Raw genomic sequence first — 25,436 nt, 5'->3', positions numbered from 1 at the left:
AAAAATCCTTATAACATACCAAAGCATTTTATATGTCAAAATAACGGCAGAAAAAAAACCCACGAAATTTTCAATGATATTTATTGTAGATCTCCATAATACAATGTCTGGTTAATGTCTAATCATCATTATACTTAGTGGCATTACTGTGTTCAGAGTTGTATTCCTGCGTTACTTTTTTCACCAACTCCAAATCATTTGGAGTTGGTGAAAAAAAACGGAAATTTTCAGAATCCGTATGATTTGTGCGATACGGCCATATACGTAAGATTCACCACAAAATCCGTATGAACTATGGCTAAACCGTATGAGTTGACAGGTATGCCACACTCAAGTACAAGATAAGATTATCATGTAAAAAGGCCCTGGTAAAAGTAGCAGCACTATTTCAACTCCTTAAGTAAAAGTTAAAAAGCACAGCCTTTACAATTTACTTAACTACAAAATCACTGACACACTGTACCAAACAGAAGTACTGATTCTTGTGTTTAAAAAAAAATACGGGTACAAGTAAAAGTACGGATCCAACTCATTTAAGCATAAACAAAAGGTATAGACTGAAATGTCCAAATAATTGAAAAATACACTAAACTTTAAACATGACATGAGTTAGCTCACTCTCGTTTTCAATCGCTTCATTATTGAATGTATTGTCGGATTCCTCACCGCTGCCCCGTAACTGTTTATCATTTATACAAATTATTTCGGGAGCATCACTGAAGTTTACAGGCAGGACATCTGTCATTTCAGGCATGTCAACAATGCCAATTTGACAAATGCGACAAATTTCAGGACGTCTGCATCGTGTCCACTGAGGACGGTGACGCCATCTAGTGTCACTAGACTCCGAAACCGCCGTGTGAAGCCTGGAGGTGAACGCAGATCATTTCAGTCCAAGCTAGTTATTTTGCGGTAACAGAAATGACAGACTTTCTTGCAGGTTTGTGACTAGGATATGAGGTCTGTATTTCATGTTGTCACTGTGGATTTAGGGGCCCTGACAGGAGAATTTCCACATCAGCCTCATACTGTGCAACACATGAGGCATGTGAGGAATTCCAATTACAGCCTGGAGTTAGTTCCACAGCTATTTGGCTTCATGTGGGAGTCCCTTCACTTGAGACTGAGCACGCCTCTTTCAAATCATCATATCTTGGTTGAATAATGTAATAATGTACCGTTTTGTGTTAATGCATGACTTAATTCACGGTTTATCATGAATGCCTAAAATAATCAAGCTAATCTGATTGTCGTACAAAGAATGACTGGAACTTCAGCCGCATTGCCCCCACCGTCAAAGTACTTTTTTTTCCCCAAATGTTGCATCCTGAAATTTCGTTGGTTTGGTTGCAAGTCACATGGATTTGATTTGTGACTATGGCATGCTGTAAATAGATAAGTGGCCTGTTATTCCAAAAGTTTTAAAATGATACCAAATGCATGATGAGTGCGGTTTTCCAAGAGAAATCCCTCAAATTTCTTCTAGTACACAAGGTTCCCCACTCAATTATCCATGTGATTAATAAATACCACACCCCAAGTAGACACTTTGTGGGGGGGGGGGGGCAGGTTGTGCTTCTCGACTAGATGATTGCAATAACCGTTGTGATGCATGACAGCTTCACATACATTCTGAAGGAAAAGTGGCTCAACGTTATGAAATTTGACAATCATCCTTCAGCTTGTAATAGAGGCAGCAGAAATATACTGTATAAAACATATGTACTATATTTTCTCCTTTCCTGCATTTTATCTACTTTTTCAATATTCTGAGAAACTGAGAATGATTACACATGATCAAATTTAAACTCTACAAAAACAGTTGGACAAATAAAGTCATTATTAAATAAAAAGTCCTCAGCTAATAAGATGCCTGCTTCTCTGTAGTCAATTCAAAATCCATTATGCGAGGAAAATAAAGTACTGAATGCAGTATCATCTAACTTATTTTCTTTGTGGTCGGTCTTTCAAACAAGTAATTTGGTGCATGATATTTGAAAAATACAAACTGTGTATTTAATCCTGATGCAATCATTAAGCATATCAATGAATGAACAAGTGAATACATCTTAAGTGGATCATTCATCCATCCATCCATCCATTTTCCGAACCGCTTGATCCTCACTAGGGTCGCGGGGGGTGCTGGAGCCCATCCCAGCTGTCTTCGGGCAGTAGGCGGGGGACACCCTGAATCGGTTGCCAGCCAATCGCAGGGCACACAGAGACGAACAACCATCCACGCTCACATTCACACCTAGGGACAATTTAGAGCGTTCAATAAGCCTGCCATGCATGTTTTTGGAATGTGGGAGGAAACCGGAGTACCCGGAGAAAACCCACGCAGGCCCGGGGAGAACATGCAAACTCCACACAGGGAGGCCGGAGCTGGAATTGAACCCGGTACCTCTGCACTGTGAAGTCGACGTGCTAACCACTGGACTACCGGGCCGCATTCAATGGACATTTATTCAAAATGAACCAGGAATGAGCAGTTATCAGAGATAAGTGATTTAATTAAAAAAAAAAAAAAAAAAACAGCACAGAAGCCAACTGACCATCCAGAATTGTAAATGTGCAGAGATGCAAGGGAGCAGAAAGGATGATACATAGAAGAGTGGCTGACTTTTATCAAGTCAGAAGGGTCAAGCTGCACTCAGAGAGTCGCCTTCTTTTGGGAGAGGTTGATCTTGTCGCCCAAGCTCAAGGCCATCCCCTGTAAAACAGATGAAGATGATTTATTGCAAGACAATATTCAGTTGGAAACTTGCATTTAGAATGGCACATAGTCTTAAAAGTTTCAAAGCCTCGACTTATAAGTTTCAAACTTCTTCTGTGACCTCAAAACATGCCTATCTTAAATTATTTTTCCCCACTGTAATGAATTGAAATGCCATCAAATTGTTAAGCCCCCCCACAAATAAAAACACAAACAAAAATTTCTGCAATGTGTTTGGAATAAAAAAAATAGCAGTCAATAGTGCTGCACTTTATAAAATCTACAATAATTAAGGGCGTAACAAAAAATGGTTTGAACTCGAAAATCATTTTTTGATTTAAAAAGATGTGATTGCATTGAATCGAACTGAATCAAATCGTTCTACTGTGGAATATATAGAGATACGTATTGAATTGTCTTTTATTGGAGAGATATTTCTTGGAAGGAAATGGTACATTTTTAGTACTGACGAGTTCATTCAAATGTACGGTATGTGAACCACAAGTCACTGCATCATCCCGTCTCGAACTGAGCCGTACCATATTGAATTAAATTGCTAGTCTTACCCCTCATAAAAATAAATAATTATATAGAAGATGAAAAATTTAATAGTTTGTGCATCATGATAATTCAATGGGTATTGCGTGACTTATTCTGTAGTGCATAACTTCTGTGATGCGTTTTATTTATGGATTTTTACCAACAGGGCATTAATAGATTTACCCATTCTTGTCACATCTAAACAATGAAATTACCAAACATGTCACATCGGACAGCAATGAAAGTGTCCGAGTCCGCTCCCATACTGAATACTAATCAGCTATTTGTTGGTGGAACATGATTTACAGCTGTGGGAGGAGACGGGAGGGAGGGAGAGACGGGAGGGTTGGGGATGGAGGGGAGACACACATATATTTATGGCGACTCCGTTGGTGCCGAACTGTGAATATGGCAGGGTCTACTGCATACAGATACGGTCTCAACTACACAGTAAGCTGCAGTAATAGAGAATAAAGAATAAGAATTTTTACATTATCTGTCTTTGTGTGCTGCTGCAACATTTGTGTTCAAATATCAGTTGCTCAATGGGTTATACTATGACGTCTATTCTGATTTTGTTAGCCATCTATGAAGTTTTTTTATTGCGTGTTTGCAGTAAACGAGCAGGGTGCAATTATTTTAGGCCTCTTTAGCACAATAGATAGTTGATATGAGCAAGGACGTTGTGTCACTGTGACCTCTGCACCTTACAGTATGTATGAAAGCTTTGTCATATATATGTAGTTGGAACAAGCTAAGACTGTGGAGTCACACATCGTCACAGGGGCTAGGCAGAGCTGGTCTCCGGCGTAGGTGTGGCTCAGGGAGTATAAAGAATAGAAACCATCATGGACAGATTAGGTGTTCTTCCGCATTTGCAGAATAAGGCTCCATGACTGTATCTTGATCTTCCTGGCATTCATGAAACAGTTCAACTGAAAAGTTGCCCTCTTTAGGTAGTTCCTGTTAATATGATTTTGCAAGCATTAAAGATAAAAGAAGCGGGGCGAGGGTTCCCACAGACTTTTCACTTTCACAAGGCTATGAGGCTATTTGATGTACACGTGCAATTCACTTTGTTTCTTGTTTAGTGATATGAAACCACTTAATTCTTATGCATTAATTGTGAAACTAATAGTTCAATTTCCAAGACAATTAATGGTGGATATACGCATCCTGAAGCAGCAGTGACCCACCTGACTTTTGGCTCTAATGCGTATGTGTCCGTTGACAGGTGCATCAGGCCCCAGGTGGATGGGCTTCTCAATGCTAACATTAGCCAGGGCATCTTCGCCAAAGATGGAACGGGCGTAAAGGTTGGCGGCCATGAAACCACAGAAGCCGGATAATGCCTGGTTGATTGGATACAAAGATACAAATATTTTACAATAGTATTTGCATGTTTCTGCCTTATAAGATTGATTATTTTGAAATGACACAAGAGGACAAAACACAGTCCAACCATTGAACTGTTCTCTTAATGTAGTGGAAGAATTACAAATAATTGATTTGCTTTCACTTCGGCAAAAACAAACCTTCTCTGGAGTCAGGCATTTCATGTTTGTGCACTTGAGGATATGTTGGAGGTATTCGTTCAAATCAATGATGTTTGTGTTCACCGTAACCTACCAGGAGTAAAAACAATTATTAATTGGCTTATACACAAAACTTAATAAAGCTCTCCTAATGCCAAATAGTACCACTCCAGATAGACCGTATCACTGGCAAGGCTGCCATTTACGCCAGCGTCGCAGAAAAAGCTCACCTTGTTTTCCCACTCAAACTCAGCCCACATCTGTCTGAATTCAGCATCTGTACACGACGCCGGCTGGATGTAGTCCATGATGTCAATGTGGATGTCACTGAGGACAACACAGTTCCTGTCGCTTGCAGCTCCAGACACATCATACACTGGGGACAAAAGAATAACAATTACATATCGTACCGGAATGTTAAAGGCCAGGGATTTGAAAACGTGTTCCGAATTGATTTGGATATTTTGTATTGTATTGACTTATTTGAAAACTTATCGACCGAACTGTAAGATACAGCACCAGCCATCAGCAACTGAATGCTAGTGGCTGCTGCGTTTAAATTGAAAACGTTTTCCTTTTGATTTTGGAAATGGCTTACTTTTAACCAGGATCCTGCTCCACAATGTGGACAAAAGTTGAATGAGGCTTCATGATGGGCTTCATTGCTGCTGAACATTAGTTGGCAAACTAACTACTAACATAGCGTACATGCTCATCCACTTCTGGGAATATCGCTTGAGCCAACTTTCTTGCCTCCACAAAGCACATGCGCACAACCTATAGGGGTGTTCACACGGCACACATTTGCTCCGCCGCTGCACCGATGTATTTTGTTGCAATATATTTTGCACCGCAGCAAATTGTGTGGAGCGTTCACACGTACAAAGCCGCCGAGCGTGTCAGCACCGGCACAGCGTCGGTGCAGCCCCACTTGCGTTCACACAGCAGTTTCTGCAGCGGAGCAAAACGACAGAAAACAAATGAGCTGTCGTGTTGGTTATTTTTAAAACGTATACACAACTCAAGCGACTACTGGACAGGTACGTCCTTCTCCTTCTCGGTCTCCGTGCCTTCTGCTCGAGAGTGACCGCCTCCGAAAACGTAAATCAACGAAGACTTCAATGACACTCAGAAAAGCAAACACTAATGCGCCAAACAGAAAATCAAGAGAGAAAATCACAAAATAAATTATATGGGGGGCGGGGGTTGTGAACACACAACAAAGGAACAAACAACTCCGAGACAGTCCAGTCTCCTACAAAAGGAAAGATGTTACCAGCCAAGTCTTGTGTCGTTATTAAACAAACACATGACGTAAGTCCGACAGAGCACGAAAGCAACGCATTCTCGCCGTACGTAAACTCTTCACAAGCATTTGCTCTGGAGCAAATTTAACCCAGTTGCGTTCACACGTGCAAATTTACACCGGTGCTGCTTCGCAAACGAGCATTTCCTCCGGAGCAAATTTTTAAACCACCTCCCTGAGGTGGATCAAATTTGGTCCGGTGTAAGCTGTTTTTCAGGGCTACGCCGGAGCTAATTTGCACGTGTGAACGCTCTACTGGGGCAGCCCCGGCATAGCACCGGACCAAATCTTGCCGTGTGAACACCCCTTATGCCACACATCCTGAGCTCCCTCATTTAAGTGGCACCACAAGCAAGATTTGTTATGATCCAAATGCAATAATCATTTAATGTTGGCTTTTCCACATGCACACAAACTCCCATTTGAATAACCATGATTTTTGCACAGCCTTACAAACTACACCATCGTGTTGTAATATTGGTCATTAAGCGAGTACTTAGGAGAGCCAAGTATATTTTGAGCTGGTTTGAGCTGGAGCAAAAAAACCTCCGCTCGAGATAACGTCCTGGTGAAATGTACACTTTTCTTACCTATGTTGCCAAAGATGATGCCATTTTCAGTCGAAGCCACTTTGACGTTGGCCTTGATGTTAGCAAAGTCATGAGGAGCCAGAGTAAGCGGGGAAGGCTTTTCAACCAGCTTGAGATCACCTGTGGAAAAATGACTGTTAAAAGAGAATGAGGCAAGAAAACAAAGACAACTTGAACAGAATTTACCGAGAGTAGCGAGCTCAAGAGTGCAGTTCTGGAGCGTATCACTGGTTTGGTTGACCACCAGCACATCCAGTACAATGTCATACTGGTTGACATGGACATAGGCTTCAGCGTACACTGGGTCTGAGAAACCTGTCAGCTGGGTCACCTAAAAGGGTAGGGTCAAAAAGACAAAGATTGTTGCCCATTTGTGATGAAAGCTGTTGTTGATCTTGTCGAGGCTTCTATCTGCCTGTGAAGCAAGGAATAGCTACCTTGTTGAGTTTTGAGGCCAGCGGATCGGCAGCCTCCTTCCTTTGAGTGTTGCCCATAGCAGCCAACAGACTGAGCTGGAACTGGTCCTCCTTAGAGGTCGTCTCATTTTTGGCCGTGAGCTGCATGAAGGAGATCGGGTCGTCTGCCTGCACTGTCACGTTACGCTTCTCAGACTCTTTCTGGTATGGGAGAAAAAGACAGAATGTGAATTTTGCCAGCCCGTTTCAACATTTTGACTGATCTTGAAAGAGCCACAGACTATTGTGCTTTTTGACAATGTAAGCACTGAAACTACCCAAAGTACAATCTCTTCTTTCAGCAGAAAAAAAATGTGTACTTAGAGCTTCTACTCTTTTTTTAATCAGCGGGACAACATGGTTTGGTTTCACCCCAAAAATGGTTTCTGACCGAAACTGGATAAAACAAGTTTTAGGAAAAGAAACAGGTCAAGCCAAATACTGACTTGAACACTACATATATATATATTTTTTCCTTTTGGGACACCTCAAAATATGAGCAACAATTTACTCAATGCGTGACTCTTGCTGAAAGTTGGTGACTTTTTTTTTTTTTTTTTTTTTACAATGCCTTTGCCATTCACTCCTTATAATTTCATGATATTTTCTCACAATGGCGACACACTCCGTTTATATCATACATGGACATACTCTGCATCTCTGAGCATGAGGTCCATAATATTCGTTGGACTTGAACTGTGGGCGTTTCTCTCCCTTGTAATCAATGTGACAATCCGAGATTCACCCCCTAATCTTTAGCTAATACTCAAAAGCCGTGCTGATCTCAAATCCAAAGCGATGCAATGCTGCCATCTACCCTTTGAAAAACGTAGATGACAAATATAAACGTTGGTGGAAATAAATGCTTAGTGAGTGGCTTAAGAAAGCACTGATGAATCCTACTCGGATAAGATACTAAGCATCGAAGAATCTGAACAGTCCAGTTCCGATCAATGCGATAACCTGAGAATACAATAGCTTGGCTCAATCAGAATATTCATAGGCTTCAATTGTCATCAGATTGGAGTCAAGAGCCATTACCTTCTGTGACAGCTTTTCCTCCTCCAATCGGACAGTCAGCATATGTGACAGGGATTTGCGGCACTCCTTGTTGAAGATGTCATTCATGAGCGGTGAGCACTCTGACAGGACCTTGAGGCACAGGGAAATTCGGTCCACATCGTCGTCTGTAATTGGCTTCTTAGGCAGTGAGGACTTGCCCAGGTGCAGCACGGTGACCATGATCAACATGGCCTCTGCAACAAAAGACTAAGAAGGAAAGTGAGGTCAGATGGACATGTATTATGTTTCATGACAATAGTAGGGATGTCCTGTGTCCGAATCGGAGTCTTTGGCTTTAAGTATCCGCCGATACCGAGTCCTGATCTGCTATTTAGGTAACACACGCACACACAAGTCCGTGTAGTTTTTGGGTATGTGCATGACCTCTCCCATCTATGAACTACTGACCTCGTTAAATGCAACCAGCGGGAACACCAAATAATTTATACTCGTTAAACCTCTATTTGAAGTGACATCGTTTGGACATGTCACAGCTCTCACGAACCTGTCTGTCGCTCTCGCAACTCTTTGACGATGCCATTTAGAGAAGGCTTCTTTATAACAGCTAAGTCAGACTTTTTAATGAGTATCTTTCAACTTGCCCCTCCCTCAAAACAATCCATAAGGTCAAACCTGCCAGTCTTCTGGTGTCTACATGGGAAGTGTGCGTGTGTGTGTGTGTGTGTGTGTGCAGCACTTAGTGTCGCGAACGAAACCAATACTCTCATTTTTTTGTTTAACAGAAACATAACATTGTGTAATATGAAACTAAGCTATTATGTTGTATTTGGCACGGATACCTGCACATTTGAATTATTTTGTAGCTTTTTCATCTGTTTTGAAAATGAATAAAATCTTTTCACGTGATACCGGATCAGTTGAAAAATCAAGTATTCGAATCAGGACATCCGAAGAGATTATGCAAGATATACTTACATTTTGTTTCTTTTTGTCTTGGACAATAGCAACGTAGCGCAAAGCCACTTTGGTCAGGGTGGTGGCTAGAGAAGCAGCTACATAGAAATCACCATCCATCAAGAAGCCCCTTAGTGGAGGCCTGAGGGGCAAGAACAGATGTGAGTGGGCTGACAAAATAATGTGCACAGATTTTCCAAGATGGGTCTTACCTATCCTCATCTTTTTTAGAAGGCCTGGAGGAGCTGAGGGCGCTCTGTGTCACATAAGTGCCCATCTCTGTCACCAGCTTCTGAGCTGGAGCAGCACTCACTTCGTCCTCGGGCTTCAACTCCCCTGTCTCTTTCTTTATCTCATTTTCCACTATAGGAATCTGTGCAATTAAAGAACATGTCAGATATTTGTCATGTACTTTGTGAGACCTACACAACACATTATGGGACACGCATACCTCTCCCAATGATCTGCGAACTTCTGTCATCACACTATGGATGTCTTCTTTTGTGCTGCAGTATTCACCCAAGATCCACAGTGCTCCTCTGTAGATTCTGTAGCATGAGGGACGTGGTCTCAAACTGATATAGCACAAGGGTTGCACTGTGTACTGGTACGAATAAAGTACTGCGGATACCTCACCATCAAAAACGGTATAATGTCAGCGCTTTTTAGAAATGCTCAACTTTCTGACCACAGCATTACTTATGTAAATAGGTGCACATGTTTATCATTTGCGTACTTTTTTTAAATTTATCAATTTGTATTTTTAACTGATGAGACTGAAAAAGGGAACATGTAATGGATCACGTTCGCCAAATGATTAAATCAATTGAAATGTATTTTATGGCACTTTTCACCTATCCATTTTCTGATCCGCTTATCCTCAAAGGTCACGGTTCAAAAAATAACAGTAATAGCGTACAAAAAAACTAAGGTTTGAGCATGAGCATATATTAAATTGTCTAAAGTCTGTCTCCCACATTTGTGAACGTTGGCGAAAGTAGCGAATGCTCGTTCACGTCAGGGTTCATTCAAGGTCGCAAACGTTCGCCATCAGTTTTAATGTTTTTTTCATCGCAAGGAAATAACGTGAAAATTTTCCCTTTTCTTGTCGCAGGGAAACAACATGCTCAAAATTCCCTTGTGACAAAATGTGCAGGCCAACACCTGGCAAATGTATGCAATCTTGAACAGATCCTGACGAGAACGCAACATTTGCTACCTTGCCAAACACTTTCAGTGGAAAACGGGCTGAAAGATAAAACCTGTAAACATACTGATATTGGGTCAAAGGTTCTCTTTAATGTAAAGATTGTAATAGCCTTTAGAGAACCCTTTCCCTTAACTTGCAATATTGACCAAGGGTGACATCCACTAAATAATCGCACAGCACGACATCTTATTTACATACTCAAACATAATGTCAGCATTGTTCCTGAAAATAACGATTTACATTCAGTGAGATAACCATGAAACTCATAAATGTCATCTACGCAATCAAGTTTGTGCTATCTATGATGGAGGACTTTTTCGTGACAAATAAAGCCGAGTGTGAAAATGTGCCTCGTTTCCTGTGTGTGGTGGAAAATGGAACAGTGGTCACCGCGTTGATTGTTTCTGAACATGACGTACTCATCAGTGGCTTATATGGCTGTTACAGAATATTGCTATTTTTTTCCAAGTAACTTTTGATGGTAAAGACTTACTTGACAGTTTTAATAGCATGAAAGACTTCCAGCATCTTTTCAATGATAAGCGGTCTCAAGTTGTCAAATCTTTGAATGGCTTCTCGCACAAACTCCAGCACATCAGCGGCCGCCGCTTCATTGGTGTCACTTAAGAATTCCATCAACTGAAAATGTATCACACATTATAAATATCACTGATCAAAATCAAAAACATTGTTTTGCTTTGCATAATCTTCAAGAATTCAGACAATCGTCGAAAGAATGCTCACCACAGGAATGACGTTGGCCGCCATGTCAGGGAAGCGCACACTGCAAAAGTGAAGAGTGCGCACCAAGAGCTGCCTGTATTTGTCTGTGTCTTCATGTTCAGTGACATTGTTTGTCTTGATCACCTCCTTCTTCAAAACGATCACCAACTGAAAAGGGACACAATTATGTTGTCAATTTGAAACGGTACCGACTTGAAAACAGAACACACACGACTCGACAGACCTCTTCCACGTTGCGCGATGACACAAGGTCCAGAGCCAAGTGCAAGGTCTTCTTTCTCACTTCCAGGTCAGGAGTGCCGAGGACACGAAGGATGTCCATCACAAGGTCCTGGGTGTAGGAGGCAGGGGTTATCGCTAATCACAAAGGTGATTAACACATTGGAACCGTACATTAAACATATTCTTGTCCACATTAATATGTTGTTCCAAGTCAAAATCATTATAAGCATTCATGTTAATGAACATGCTTATAAATCATAATTTGATTATTAATCACAATTATAGGAAATTAACTTGCATGGCAATTAATATGGCACAAAAAAAAAGCTTTTGTTAGACTTTGTATTACAATTTGTTGAGAAGCATGATGCTAAAGTCATCCCAGAATTTCAAATACCTGGAGTACACGCTCATGAGTGGGATGCTCCTTTAGCTCAATCAGACGATCAAGGACGATGAGTTTCACATTGTTGTCACTCTCTTTTATAATCAGATCAATGTAGCACTGCGCGGCAGCCTGCAAATGATATTTGACGTGCAGTTATAACCTAGGCATGAACTGTCTTGTCAGTTTCCTACAGTTTACTATTAAAGCCAATATTTGTCATAAATCATTGCCAGTGTACCTTAATTGCTGTGGGTGCACTGGAGAGAGTTACAAGCGTGCCAGCTGCCTCATACTTTACAGCCGGGCTGGAGGATTGCAGCAGATTGTAAATGCATCGGATGAAGCGAGCGCGCTCAGATGGGTTTGCGTGACACACCTAAAGAGAAAAAAAAAACGTTTTTCAGGGTACTGGGTGATGACCTTGCTTCTCTTGCGCATGGGTGATGACTTTGCTTCTCTTGCGCACCAGGACATGACTTACTTTGTAAATCAGCTCGACAATGACTAGCTGCAGAATATCTCCAAAAGTATGAACTTGATCAATGCAGGTGCTGAGGTAATCAAGAGCTCGTTCCTGAAGAAAATTAGTTGGGTCATGACTGGTTGTGTCCAAATGACTTGCAACAATGAAAGTAAGAGGTTGATGTGTCGCTAACCTGATCTGCATGAATCAACATCATGAAAGCATTCCTCTTGCAGCTTGCATCTTTTTCATTCACAAGGAAATCATGGATCAGCTCAGGGGCATCCGGGATGAGATGTTCAAAGTTCCTGAAACAAATAATTATAACCAAATGGGAGTGTTCTTTTTTTCTACAAACACACACACACACATACTGTATGTATGAAGTAATTTCCCCACAAATTAAAACATTTCCCATGTGTGTGAATAACCGTCTATCGATAATTATATCCCACATGTAATATTCTAACCACTTTGGACAGGTGCTCAAATTAAAAAGCTCCTTCTCCATAATAAGTGCCCTTTAAATAGTTTGAAATTTATACCTGTAGATAGTATAAATGGCCAGGACGGCATTCCGCCGGACATAGCTGTGTCGGTGCTCCAAGCAAGCGCGGATCGCTGGCATGAGAGGCTCAAGCAGTTCAGACTCCTTCAACTTGCACAGGAAACGGAGGGTGGAGCCCCGGATGAACTCATTGGGATGCTGCAAGTCCTACAATTCAAGTAATACCTCTGTATTAATTTATGAAAGGATTATAATGGCAACATAGCAATTTGGTTTTTATTATGTGATAACAGACTCGTAGTGGAGGCATACTGGACATTGTGTGATTCAACTATGAACTGTTGTAGAACTAAACTCCAGAGTTTAAAAAAAAATGTAGCATACCTTCCTGTAGGCATCACAGACCAGGATCATCTCCTGGAGCAGTTTGCCATCCGGAGTGGTTTTGGGCACAATCTCCCAAAATACAAGCAGTAGTTTTTTGATGGTGTGGTCTTGAAGAGGCAGCACAAAGCGGATTATGGTCATCAGCAGACCAGGCAATTTCTCCCCATTCAAGATCATGATAATCACTTTCTTCAGTGCCTCTGTTTTTGCTTTAATCTCCCCCTTTTCTGTCGAATTGATGGACAAAAATTTCAATATGAGGAAAAAAAATTAAAAAATCATGCTTTCACATCTCATGGGACTCCTTCAAAAAAATCTACAAGAATCAATTACCCAGATCAGTCTTGAGGCTGACTTCAGAGGGGGGCTCTGAGTCAGATGTGACATTTATCAGAGTGTAGCAGACGTTCTCTGCAGCGGTCATTTTGGTGCTGGACTTGGAATGGCCTTCAAGAATCCAAATAGTCACTGGTAGGCTTTTCACCTACAACGAAGATAAAAATCAATCACCTGAGTCAACAATGCCGCACATAACTAGGTGAGGAAATTTACAGAGCAGATCAGGACTGGAACTAATGATTACTATAATAAGTGAATCATTTGTGAATTACAGTTTTAATTTCCATCCCTTGATTCAAAAACAGGTTATGATTCAGTGACTGGTTTGGGCCATAACATATCAGTCTGCTTTTGTGGAGGACTACAGAAATCTCAGAAAACTTTGGGAGAGTAAAACTCAAAGATTTCGACACTTTTAAGTAAAATAAGGTTTCTTAAGGATTTATTGGGTTTCAAGTGTCATGTAATAACCCATTAGTTGTTGAATAATTGATTAATTGGTACACCTGTAAAGCAGATGAGTTCATAACAAACATGGTTGAACAAAGCTGGTCAAATAATTTGCACAGCTGGATAAAGAACAAAAAGTACAGTTTTGTTTTCAATTGCTCTAAATCATTTATCGTCTATTTAAAATGCCATGCCCTGACAAAAAGAAAAAGGCACTGCTGTCAGTATGATCAACATGTCAAGAAGCCTTTGCGTGATGCTCCGCGGGAGTAAGACCACGTAAAATTTGATCGAGCAGGATAAATAAGGTACTTGGTATTTGTATTGTTTGTGGGCTAATGGCATATGTCTAAAAGATGCGCGAATCCAAGGTAAAAGTTCCATCACATCGCTTGCACACATCAGACTTACATTTAAAAATTATGACGACCCACAGGCAGAATGCGACTTCGAGTAAATAAATAGGAGTGACACGTCGTATAAAGCGTATTGACCTCCGTGCTACGCTGGCATGCGCGCAGTTACGACAACAAGATAAGATGTTTCATCAATTAACGCAAACAACAATTAGTCTCATTCAATGTATAGGACAAACGACAAAGTTATCACCAACCAATTCATAACCACTGGCTAGCGTCAGTTTCTCTTCTCTTGTCTAGGCCAATGGATTTGAAATGGAGGACACTGGTGCTAAAGCTAGCTCACAAGCTGACTCCAAATAAAACATATCGACGCGGTTAGCAGTAGTAGCAAAGGTTACGTGCACAGTTTACCTCGAACCACCACCAATAGCTCGCAAATGGTTCTTCCTTTGGGAGCTGTATTAATTACATTTATAAAAGTCAGTCGGTCTATTTGGAGAGTTGTGCCTTCGTGTCGCCACTACTTCCTCGTGACGTGGAGCCTGGGAAGGTTGAGCGCCACATCACTGCTACGGTGTCTCAGAAGGGTGAAATTACAGGTACCGGGAAAACAAAGCGCTATTAAAAGATACGTCCTCTACAACAAGTGTGCTAAGAATCAACGAAATACAGTAGTCCTGCACTAAGTTGTTCTAAGTAGTTCACTCATTAAATTCATTTTGCGTGAAGTACAAAATGTTTTCCTTCATGTAGAGTGGCACCAGATGAGGTGGCACGGGCATCAGATTAGGATGTGATCACCAGGGAGGTGTTCAGGAGGCATCCTAATCTGATGCCCGTGCCACTGCCACCTCATCTGGCTCCGCTCTACATGAAGGAAAATATTTAGTACACCTCCCTGGTGAGGTGTTCAGGGCATGTCCCACTGGCAGGATGCCCCGGGGACGACCCAGGACACGCTGGAGAGACTATGTCTCCCAGCTGGCCTGGGAACGCCTTGGGATCCCCCGGTAAGAGCTGGAACAAGTGGCTGGGGAGAGGGACGTCTGGGCTTCCCTGCTAAAGCCGTTGCCCCCGCGACCCGATCCAGATAAATTGTAGAAGCTGGATAGATGGACTAAAATATATGACTGTCACATGATCGAAACAATTTGTTTTGTATGTTGTATGTTGCACATACAGCACATTTGACAATAAAGTTGTACTTGACTTGATTTAGTGCTGGAACAAAATGATCAATGCAAAAACACAACTTTTTATTGTATTGGACTAATTGCATGAAGTTATCTTGAAAACTGGTTAACGTGGTTATGAAATAGCAATCACAGTGCAGTACCGTACGTTAAACAGTACTTCTAAAGTTCTAATGATTTGCACGGCCCCCTGTGGCACATAATGTCACTTCACAAATTTTCAACAGGATAAACTACAGTAAAAAAAAGTGTCATGATCATTTTATTTAGTAATTTACCTATAAAACAGCAAAAAAAAACCTAACCAACGAACTCACTTAACTTTTGAATTCTTTACAGTAATTAATGAACAGGGTAATGTAATTTTTAATGGAACATATTTATCTTATTCTGCAAAATTCAAGGTGATATGTAATTTTCCAGAGCGGCACCATGAGCGACTGGTTACCATGTCCACCTCACAGTGCAGAAGTGCAGGGTTAGATTCCGGCTCTGGCCTTCCCGTGTGGAGTTTGCAAGTTGTCCTGGTGCCTGCATGGGTTTTCTCCGGGTACTGCGGTTTCCTCCCACATTCCAAAAACATACATGACAGGTTAATGGAACACACTAAATTGTCCATAGGTGTGATTGTGAACCATAATAAATGTAGACTAGTCTACATTTTAGACAACAAAATAAATGAGTGTTTAGCACTTGGTCGATATTGTGCCACAAAATCCATTTGACCAAAAGGATAATAAATTACATCTTATTTCTACCATGCTCCACATAAATTAGTCACTGAATGAAGACAAAAGGCTCACCAGCAGAGATTACACAGAAAACCGCCAAGTCTTCTCTCAAGTTTGAATTGGAGTTCTTGTATAGTGAAATGCGGACATTTTTTAGACAGACACTAATGAGAAGAGCATGACATTCTTTATCATAGTTGGTAAACACAAATTGAATCTGAGACGTAAAAAAGGGTCTCAAAGGGCTTCACAAGTCCAGAATTGACTAATATGAACTTTTCTTGATCTTAACTCCAAAAGAGGGTGAGGAAAAACTTTTTAAAAAACAACAACAACAAAAACATCTGTGTGTGTGTGTGTGTGGGGGGGGGGGGGATAAGAACTTTTGAGAAAGGGCCTCAGATGGGTAGAATCCCCCTTCCAGGATAACCAATGGATGCTGATTGGGCAGGTTAACACAGTATGCTAGTTTGAATAGTGCGAGTGTCCATTTCATGAGATGAAGCACTGCAGGACAACACCTACAGAGAAGGGTGTCCTCCTCAAATCGAATACAAAACACTCTGGAACCTGCAGACTTGGTTTTGGCTCTCAGGACCCCCAAGAGACCAGCTTGTTGTCAATGTAGGTTTCGGGATGGAACATACAGTACCATTAAATCAACAAAATAGGAAGGTGCTCAGCCATGTAATATTATAAGTAGCAAAAGTTGGAAATCAAACCTCAAGTTGACTGGGTGAAAAAATGTACTGAAACATTTTTCAGTTAACTGTGTCATGCAATTTATCCACTGATCCATTTCAGATGCATTTGGCACTGATTCGTTGGACTGGCCCCAATGTAACTTCAGATTCTTATATTTTTCTTGAAAAGCCTGACAAAGTGGCCTAAATAACAAATTCGCCGTTTGACAACCTTAAAGTTAAGTACAGTACTTGAAGAGATGCATTTAGTTACATATGGATCTGGTGCGTTTTTTGCCTTGAGCTCGAAACGACAAGCTACGCCCCTGGCGTTGGTGCGAGCGGAGCACGAGTCCCTGCAATGCGATTTGTGGCCTGTAGACGGCGCCGGCGAAGCCGTTCGTTGTAAAAACAACATCTCACCTTCATTCTTCAGTGCCACTGCTGGAGCATGTTACTGGGACCGACCATGGAGCGTCTTCGCCGTCATGTAGTCCAGCGTTAGCGCGACTACAATAGACCGTAGAGTGGGGCTTTGGAGCTGGGTGGACGACGTGTCGCCGTCGTCGAGCCATGGCCACGCGGGAGCAAGGAGAGGCTGTGCACGGTAAAGCGCGGCACCACCACGACGGAGCCTGCAGCAACAGCCCGGACGGCTTCAGGAACGGCTACGTGAAGAGCTGCGTCACCCCCCTCAAGCAGGACCACCACAGGGTTTTTTTGTTCAGCCAAGATCTCCTGGGCTCCAAGGTCTTAAGGGTTTCCGCCGTCTACGTGGGCGCCGTAGTCGTTCTGGCGCTTTCCGCGGTGGTCTCCCGGAGCTCGCAGAGCGACTTGCTGTGGGATTTACGGACTTTGTTGACGGGCTTCTCACAGTCCGCCAGTCCCCTCTTCAGCATCGGCTGTGCCTTCTTCTTCCTGACCTTCTACCTGAGGAAAAAGAAGCAGGAGGAGGGAAGCCACTGGTGGTGGCTTCTGACGCTGCCGGCATCGTGCTACCTCGGGGACTTCGTGGTGCTTCGCTTCTTGCAATGGGGAGAGGAGCAGCACCAGATGCAAATGGTGGGCAGGTTGTTGTTCGTGCTGGGATGCGTTGGGCTCCTCACGCTCGTCCCTACGCTCAAGCTCAAACACTGCGTAGTCATCCTGCTCTTCGCCAGCGTGGTGTGGCTGCTTTCCTTCACCAGTTTAGGCGGACTGCCGCCGCTGCTCAGGCCACTGCTCGCCTGCGTCGCCGGGCTCTGCGGCTCCTTCCTGGGGCTCGGCTTCGACCAATGTTACCCGCCCAGGGAAGCTCCGAGCGGGGGTTCCGCCACGGAGGACAAGGTGCCCGTCATCCGAGCCAGGAGACGCTCCAGTTGTGTGTCACTGGGGGAAACTTCAAGCAGTTATTACGGCAGCTGTAAAATGCCCCGGAGACCGTCTTTACCATGTATATCCCGAGAGCAGGTACGTGTACTGCCTCTTCCCCCTTTGTTGTTGTCGCGGGCCCAACAACAAGGCCCACATGTTCACTAGAAGAGGAAAACATCGCCTGTCGTGGGGACTTGCTGCGAGGAAATGTCCAATTGCTTGATAAAAATTTGAAATTGAAATGGCAGCAAGGGTTGGAAAAGTATTCACGCTCTTCTATACCAAAGTAGAAGTACAGATTCTTGCGTGTGAAAAAAACCACCACAGTAAAGTAGAAGTTCTCATTCAACCCCTTTAACTGAAAGTAATGAAGTATAGATTCGGAATCAAACGAAAGTACAAAAATTGCAATGAGTAGAGGTGGCAAAGTTACTCACTGTGAAAAGCAATAGTACTGATTTGACATATTTACCTAAGTAAACATGTTAAGGAACAGAATTATAACATTGCATTGAACAGAATTGGAAAAAGTATTCATCTTTTGTACTTCTACTGGAACGGCACGTACTTATGTAAAAAAAAAAGACTGGTGAAACTCGAAGAACTGATTTAAATTGTTTTCTCAAGTAAAAGTAACATAGTGTTGGTTCTGAAGAGAACCTAAGGGCAAAGTTACAAAAGTATACATATTACAAAAGGATTCTGCAGTCTGTACTGAAGTAGAAATACACTTACATGAAAAAGACATATTTAAATAAATGTAAAAATACCAATCAGATTATGCTTTATTGTGGACAGATTTTCTTTGATACATAACAAAAGCGGAAAAGTCAGTTTTTCAAAAGTGTTCGTGCCTAAATTGTCCTCGAATTCGGGGATGACCCACTCACAAGCTGTACTTTTATGTACAGATACTGGTTTAACAAAACAAAACAGAAGCACTTTCAACTCCAGTACTCCAATTAAAACTAATACAATACATATTGAAGACCTCCTTTGTCACTTCCGTTGGCTACAAAGGTTGAAAAAGTAAAACATTTTCTTTTGTCAAGGAAAGGAGTGGGAAGTACAGATATCTGTATTCAAATATCGGAAGTAAAAGTACAAAGCTGTTCATATATGTACAGTATATATTCTATATTGTGTGGAAAATCAATGTAAGTACAGTATGTATAAGTGTTTCATTACTTCCCACCAGTGGCATTGATCGTGAATGCCAAGAGATGCTGCAGCTGAGCAAATATAACAATTAAATCAATTAATTAAGACATTTAATATAGTTAGTATGCCACAGCGTATCATGACACTCCCCAGATAGCATGCAAATATGCCTTGGGGCTGTGAGCTGCATGTGAGGTAACAACACAGCTCATGTATCTGATTTGACTGGTTTAGGCCATGCGCACCCAAACATCCATTCATTCATCTCTCCATCCATTTTCTGATCCGCTTATCATTACGAGGGTCGCGGGGCATGATGGAGCCTATCCCAGCTGTCTGCGAGCAGGAGGCTGGAACACCCTGAACTGGTAGCCAGACAATAGCAGGGCACACGTAGACAACTAACCATCCGCGCTCACACTCACACCTAAGGACAATTGAGAGTGTTCCATGAACCTGCAATGCATGTTTTTGGAATGTGGGAGGAAACCGAAGTACCCAGAGAAAACCCACGCAGGCACGGGGAGAACATACAAACTCCACACAGGAAGGCCGGAGCCGGACTCGAATTGTGCACCTCTGCACTGAGGCCGACGCGCTAACCAGTCAACCACCTGGCCGCCGTGCCCAAACATGATTTTTAAATTTTGTTTTTTTATTTTTTTTACTCACATCTGTAGCCTAGTAGCGTAATTCCTTATGTCATCTTTTTAAGGCTTTCAGAAAACAATATTCAAACAAACAAGAGTGCAGTTGCCTCAATTCAATCTTCGCTGATTATTACCAAGAGTTGGGGGACAGAGAATGTACACAGAAAAAAAAAAATTGCAAGCGCATTGGTAGTTTTTATTTATATTGTGACAATAAGTTCAGATAAGTAAGGCAGTTGTGTAATTAGGCTAATCATGTTTTTATGGGACAGAAAATTGCTTTTTAAGATCACTCTGACACGAAGACATATTATTTTGGAAGTATATAATTTTTTATTGTGGAAGTACTGAATAACCTTTTTGGGGGGAGTTCTCTATTTGACAGAACATGCGGAGTGATCTTATTCATAACCCATTTTTTACTTTCTGTAATGACAGAAATACCATTGCTGATTTTAAACCAAGATACCAGGAAGATATTTGGCATATGAAGGCGTATCATGGAAAGGTTAGTTCTCACTCTTTCAAGGAATGGAGGCATTAGAATGAGCGGCCTAGACGGTCAGGGTTGATTTACTGAGTAGCACTTGACAGCCGGGGATGCGTTTTCTTGTCAACAGAGATTTCATGCACACAGATTTTAGTAATAGTAAGTACTATGATCATCACAGCTGTTTTATTTTTCAAAAACACAAACTTTTGTTGAGCATAACATAATCTTCACTCAATAAAACAGAAATTAAAATCAACAAAAAAAACATTTTATCTTCAAGGATTTTTACTTAGAAGCTGCTGCTGGTGTAGTGGTACACTCGCCTGACAAGTGTGCGGGCATCGTGGGATCGGTTCCCACTCAGTGGCGGTGTAAATGGTTGTTTGCCTCTATATGTGCCCTGCGACTGACTGGCGACCAGTTCAGGGTGTAGTCTGCCTTTTCCCCGAAGTCAGCTGGCATAGGCTCCAGCAACAACGCATGACGTAGAGTGACACACGCAAATGACGATGGCTGTTGCTCATCTTGGCACACGCGCATGTGTGCACGTGCGGTAACGGGTCAATCGCAGGAGGTTGGTTGTTTGGAAGCAGCTCTTCAGGTCAGAAAAGGTTGGGCACCTCTGATGTAGGGGCTCTATTTTTTTACCATCTTAGATCGACGGGAAAGATGCAAGTGGTGGGGGAATTATGGGGAAACGAGGCAATGTTTTTCTTTTTCATTTCATGGATGCATCCAGTAAAGATGATGTCACGTAACAGAGATGTGTACTAAACATGACGTCCAGTCATTGCGGCGCGTAATAAATGAACTGTCTGTGTGGTTGAGTTACATTTATGACCATACTTTATGCACTACATTTACAATATGTAGGTCAAGTGGCTAGATTGCACTTAAAATCTTTGCTTTAATATCATTTGTTCTTGTTCAAACCCATAGTTTGGTGAAATGTTTTGAACTTTATAAGTACTGAAAATAAAATATATTATTATTGTTCTACAATACAATACAAAACATGCGTATTATTATTATTAGATAAATCTGCCCCATATTTTTTTAACATCAATATTCCAGTGTTTTGGTTTTCCTAAAAAAAAATCTTACTTCATTAGTACATTAATTTGCTTTATAACTGGTCATTTTAGTTATTTTTTTATTTTATTTATTTTTAATGGAAAATCAACTTTCAAGCCGCAGCATCAAGAATTGTTCTCTGCAGAATCAGGATTGTTCTCCACTGAATACTCACTTTTTCTCTGCAGCTTCCTGGAGTGACTATTTAAAGGTTTATACCACGACATTGATGCCGATGATTTCATGCGCCTGTCAATGCCGTTTTACAATAAGTTTTTGCTTTAAGATAGCATTTTTAAGACCATGGTATTTTTTTGTTGAAGATACGTCGTCTTACTCTCGTTAGTTCATATTAGTTTTACAGTAAAGAAGCTGCCATCTCACAAACATTGTTTTTGTGTCCTTCAGATAAGAGAACTAAAAAAAAAAGTATGTCCAGACTATGTCACTGGTTTCCTGTAGTTGTTTTACTCATCATTGTGTTGGAGGCTGCTGGAGTCACATTGAGTCAAGGGGCCTTTCAGCAGTCTGTGAGCGCTATTTAGATTTGTTTTATAGCTGTTGATGGTAGCAGTGTCATTTTTTTGCTCGCTGCCGCAAATTCAATTCAGAATGCTCTTTTGAGTTTTACTGAACACTGGTGTGCAGTGAGATTGCAGAAATGTGGATGTCTTGTATTTATAACCTTTAGAGAAAAGAAAGGGTCTGATTTCAGATGAGGTGTCTGAGTTTTGAGACGTGAGTCATTGACCTGACCTGTTTCAAAGTCCTATTTTGTGGAATGCTCCTGGAGGTGTTGCTAACACACGTTTCAAACTTTTGCCAACTGTCCGATCAGGACAAAGAAGACATCCCACCCTGTGTTAGTACTAATGCTAAAAAAAATTTTTTTCCTGACTGCAAAAGAAACAGGAAGATTTGATCTTGATATCAAAAGGCAGTGATCAATGACAGTAAATATGTTTATGCGTAAATATGGTACATTAGAGGTGTATAGGTTATTAAAAGGGGAAAATAATTGCCAGCGGCGGCCAGGGGAGAAAAGTCGATGTTATGTGTGTGTGTGTGTAAATCTATCGGAGGCCGAAGTAGTCCAGAGCCACACACCTGAAACAAGCTTGATATCGCAAGGGCAATGTATGTTGTTCGCGTCTGTGTTGTTCCTCTCTGTTGTGGTTGTGGACATGCATTTGGGACATTTTGATTTGTTTTGATGTGTTCAGTCAATGTAAACACAGCGATATTGCATCAGGGTCACTTGAAATGTTCATGTGAAAAAAAAAAACATATCAGGTCGCTTTAGGTGTAGGCTCATTAAGAGTAAAACAAGGAACTCTAAACCAAAATTGTAATTCTAATTAGATCTATCCATTGTCTGAACCAGTTATCCATCGTAGTTATATTAAAGAAAATGTATGTATATATATATATATATATATATATATATATATAATGTATATACTGTATGTATATGTTAGCTCTATCTTTAAGTCTTCCACCATTGTGTACACCGTGTTCAAATGTACTCTGATAATGTTTACACTAACTTAAGTTACTTGAAATATATTTTAGTTTTTTAACACACAAGGGTAAAATTAAATTTATTATTGTTGTTGTGCTGTAGGTTTATACTCATTTTATTCAGACCGCATACAGTATATTGCAATTTAATTTTGAATTCTTTTGTATAGAAACAGTTTAAGTCTATTGTTGAGCTGCAAGTTTTTACTCAGTTAAGGTTTTGTTTGTTTTATTTTAGTCTTAGAACGGCATGTAATTCCTATTTGACAAATATTCTACATGTTGTTTCCAAACAAAATAGATTTTGTTCAATAAAATGAGTTGTTTTTGATTAATCAAACATTTTTTAAATAATTTTTGTTCATGGAATTGCACTCCAACAACACCTTGAAACGGAAAATAATTGCTCGAGGTTATCGTACTGTCAGAATGTGATACCGGCTCGTGCCTTGCTTCGAGAAATGCAAACCAAAACATCACAAATACACACAATAAATGTTTTATTTTGAGTAGAAAAAAAATCTGCCACCCTTTGTACTATTTCCCCATTAAAAAAATGTCGACAGTAGCAACCCAAATAATTTGTCTTACATTTTTCTTACTCACTTAAAATATGGCAGTTATTTAACTAATAGCAAACTTGCACAAGTGTATAAAATCTGGGGAATGGGGATGAGTGAACATAAATGCCCCAACTAAAATCACACCGTCCCAATGAGTGGATTGTCAGCATTGTGCTTTAAACTTCTCTTAATTCAAACAGTGTCTGTTGGGAGAAATAATCCATCATTTGATGCAGTTGTAAATGATTCTGAATCATAAATCAACATGAATACACTGTAGTTATTTATTTAATTTTTGTGGCGGGGGTGGGGGATTTCAAATGAGGGGGGATACTTTACGTTGGGGTCTTGAGTGTTTGAGCGGGAAGGCACCATTGTTGGACAATGCATAGATGTCCTCATGTCTTCACCAGCTGTCCCACATGTGGCTTGGATTGTTTCTACCTTTTTAAGTGTGTGTGAGTGTGTATGTGTGTGTGCGCGCGTGCGTGTGTGCGTGCGTGTGTGTGAGTTCATCGAATGGGGCGAGAACGACCACAGAAGCCGTTTGGCTTACGTGAGCAGCCTGTCTGTGGGCAGATTTTGTCACCGAAACAGCGTCACTACCCTGGAAGACGGCGACCTCAAAATTTTGACAGGTGTCGATGAGATTAAAATGCAGACCACATTTTAAAATGTGTTGTCAACAAATGAGTAGTGAAGTGTTCATATACAGTAGTTGGGAGGAGAATGGATCACAACTCTGTTGAATAGTGCAACTGCGGGTAGATCTCTCTCTGCTTTGATTTCCAAGCAAAAATATGAGATACGTGTGCAAAGATGGTGGCGGCAATCTCCACTCAGCTCACATCACAACAAGCACCAGTTTGGAAGATAGTGAATAATTCTTCCAAAAAGAAGTTTACTCACAAACTTAGGAATGCCCATTATCTTAATGTTAACACGTGATGTGAAATACCGTTGTCTGGCTAACAAATAGCATTGAAGTTGCTCTGTTACACCCTTGGAAACCAACGATGTTTGAACACAAACAATACAGAAACACATCTATCCAAACAATGCAATACTCACAGCCTAGGCATGTCATCTTTATCTCCGTGAAAAATGATTGATATAAATTCTAATAGAACACATTGTTGTCCCAATGTACAACAATTACACTTCATAAAATACGTTTATTTATTTCACGGCAAGGCACTTTATTATATGGCACATTTTATACACAAGGTAACCAACTCAATGTGCTTCATATACCGGTAATTACAAAACGGCATTAAAATGCAAAATCTAACATTTAAATGGAAAAGTATTTACAGCATTTAAAAACAGAAGAACTCAAGACATTTAAAAGCAAAAGTGCGATGGAAGCATGGCCACCGTCGACTGTATCTATCCAAAATTCCGTCCTCCAGATACAAGAGTGTGCAGAGGAGTCGTTGCTGTAGAAGAAAAAAAGACAAAGCTAAAAAAAACAATGCAAGCAAGGCAAGAGAGTTGTTTTATGTTGAGAGGGAAGAAATTTCATCTGTGCTGTATGTTGACAATAAAGTTGTATCCAATCCAAGAGGTAAGCAGCAGGCGCCTATACGAGCAGCTGTAAGAGAATTCTCTGATGATTTTTTAAAAGACGACAACAAGTCAAATTTTCTTTATTAAAAACAAGGAAAGGATAGCAATGAAAATGAAAAATCAATGGATTACCAGAGAATCAGAAGCGGACCCATCTTTTCACTGAAACGGAACACTTGGTAAGATGTCCACCAGTGTGCGTGAAATGAGCAAGTAGTGTCAGTTTATCGTCTTATCTTCGTATCTCTCAGCA

General features: G+C 41.0%; 2 protein-coding genes across 3 annotated transcripts in view; one reads left to right on the top strand and one right to left on the bottom strand.

The window, feature by feature from the left end:
- Window positions 1-64: 64 nt before the first annotated feature.
- Window positions 65-16,408, bottom strand: copb1 (COPI coat complex subunit beta 1). Of its 2 annotated transcripts, none has more exons than XM_086106848.1 (22): window positions 15,834-16,408; window positions 13,375-13,525; window positions 13,039-13,268; window positions 12,692-12,861; window positions 12,340-12,454; window positions 12,165-12,257; window positions 11,922-12,059; window positions 11,693-11,812; window positions 11,297-11,404; window positions 11,074-11,220; window positions 10,823-10,968; window positions 9,571-9,667; window positions 9,332-9,492; window positions 9,141-9,261; window positions 8,184-8,411; window positions 7,125-7,304; window positions 6,874-7,018; window positions 6,688-6,807; window positions 5,022-5,167; window positions 4,792-4,881; window positions 4,453-4,608; window positions 65-2,713 (listed from the first exon to the last, which is right to left on the bottom strand). In XM_086106848.1, the coding sequence occupies exons 1-22, from the start codon at window positions 16,002-16,004 to the stop codon at window positions 2,654-2,656; spliced, it is 3,093 nt and encodes a 1,030-aa protein (XP_085962974.1). In that variant the 5' UTR covers window positions 16,005-16,408; the 3' UTR covers window positions 65-2,653. The 2 variants fall into 2 exon arrangements, with proteins under 2 accessions (XP_085962974.1, XP_085962975.1); XM_086106849.1 differs by lacking the exon at window positions 15,834-16,408 and adding an exon at window positions 14,604-14,757.
- An 802-nt stretch (window positions 16,409-17,210) lies between these two features.
- pde3b (phosphodiesterase 3B) overlaps window positions 17,211-25,436 on the top strand; it is a 44,790-nt gene continuing 36,564 nt past the window's right edge. The window contains exon 1 of the mRNA XM_086106847.1: window positions 17,211-18,248. Within this exon, the coding sequence (XP_085962973.1) occupies window positions 17,373-18,248 (876 nt within the window). The 5' untranslated portion in view covers window positions 17,211-17,372. The remainder of the gene's footprint in view (window positions 18,249-25,436) is intronic.

The sequence above is a fragment of the Hippocampus guttulatus genome, chromosome 3 (assembly GCF_054856545.1).
Source record: "Hippocampus guttulatus isolate MCC_2025c chromosome 3, RoL_Hgut_1.0, whole genome shotgun sequence".
Classification (NCBI taxonomy): Eukaryota; Metazoa; Chordata; class Actinopteri; order Syngnathiformes; family Syngnathidae; genus Hippocampus; species Hippocampus guttulatus.
Note: the sequence above shows the minus strand (reverse complement) of the source record. Positions and strands in the feature narration are given on the sequence as shown.

Bases quoted from the DNA above. Each gene is read 5' to 3' on its own strand.
- copb1 (XM_086106848.1), bottom strand. From the start codon at position 16,004: ATGGACAATTTAGTGTGTTCCATTAACCTGTCATGTATGTTTTTGGAA. The intron at 11,221-11,296 runs GTCTGTCGAGTC...GTCCCTTTTCAG, and splicing joins CATCGCGCAACGTGGAAGAG to TTGGTGATCGTTTTGAAGAA. The intron at 8,412-9,140 runs GTAAGTATATCT...TTTCCTTCTTAG, and splicing joins AAGACAAAAAGAAACAAAAT to TCTTTTGTTGCAGAGGCCAT.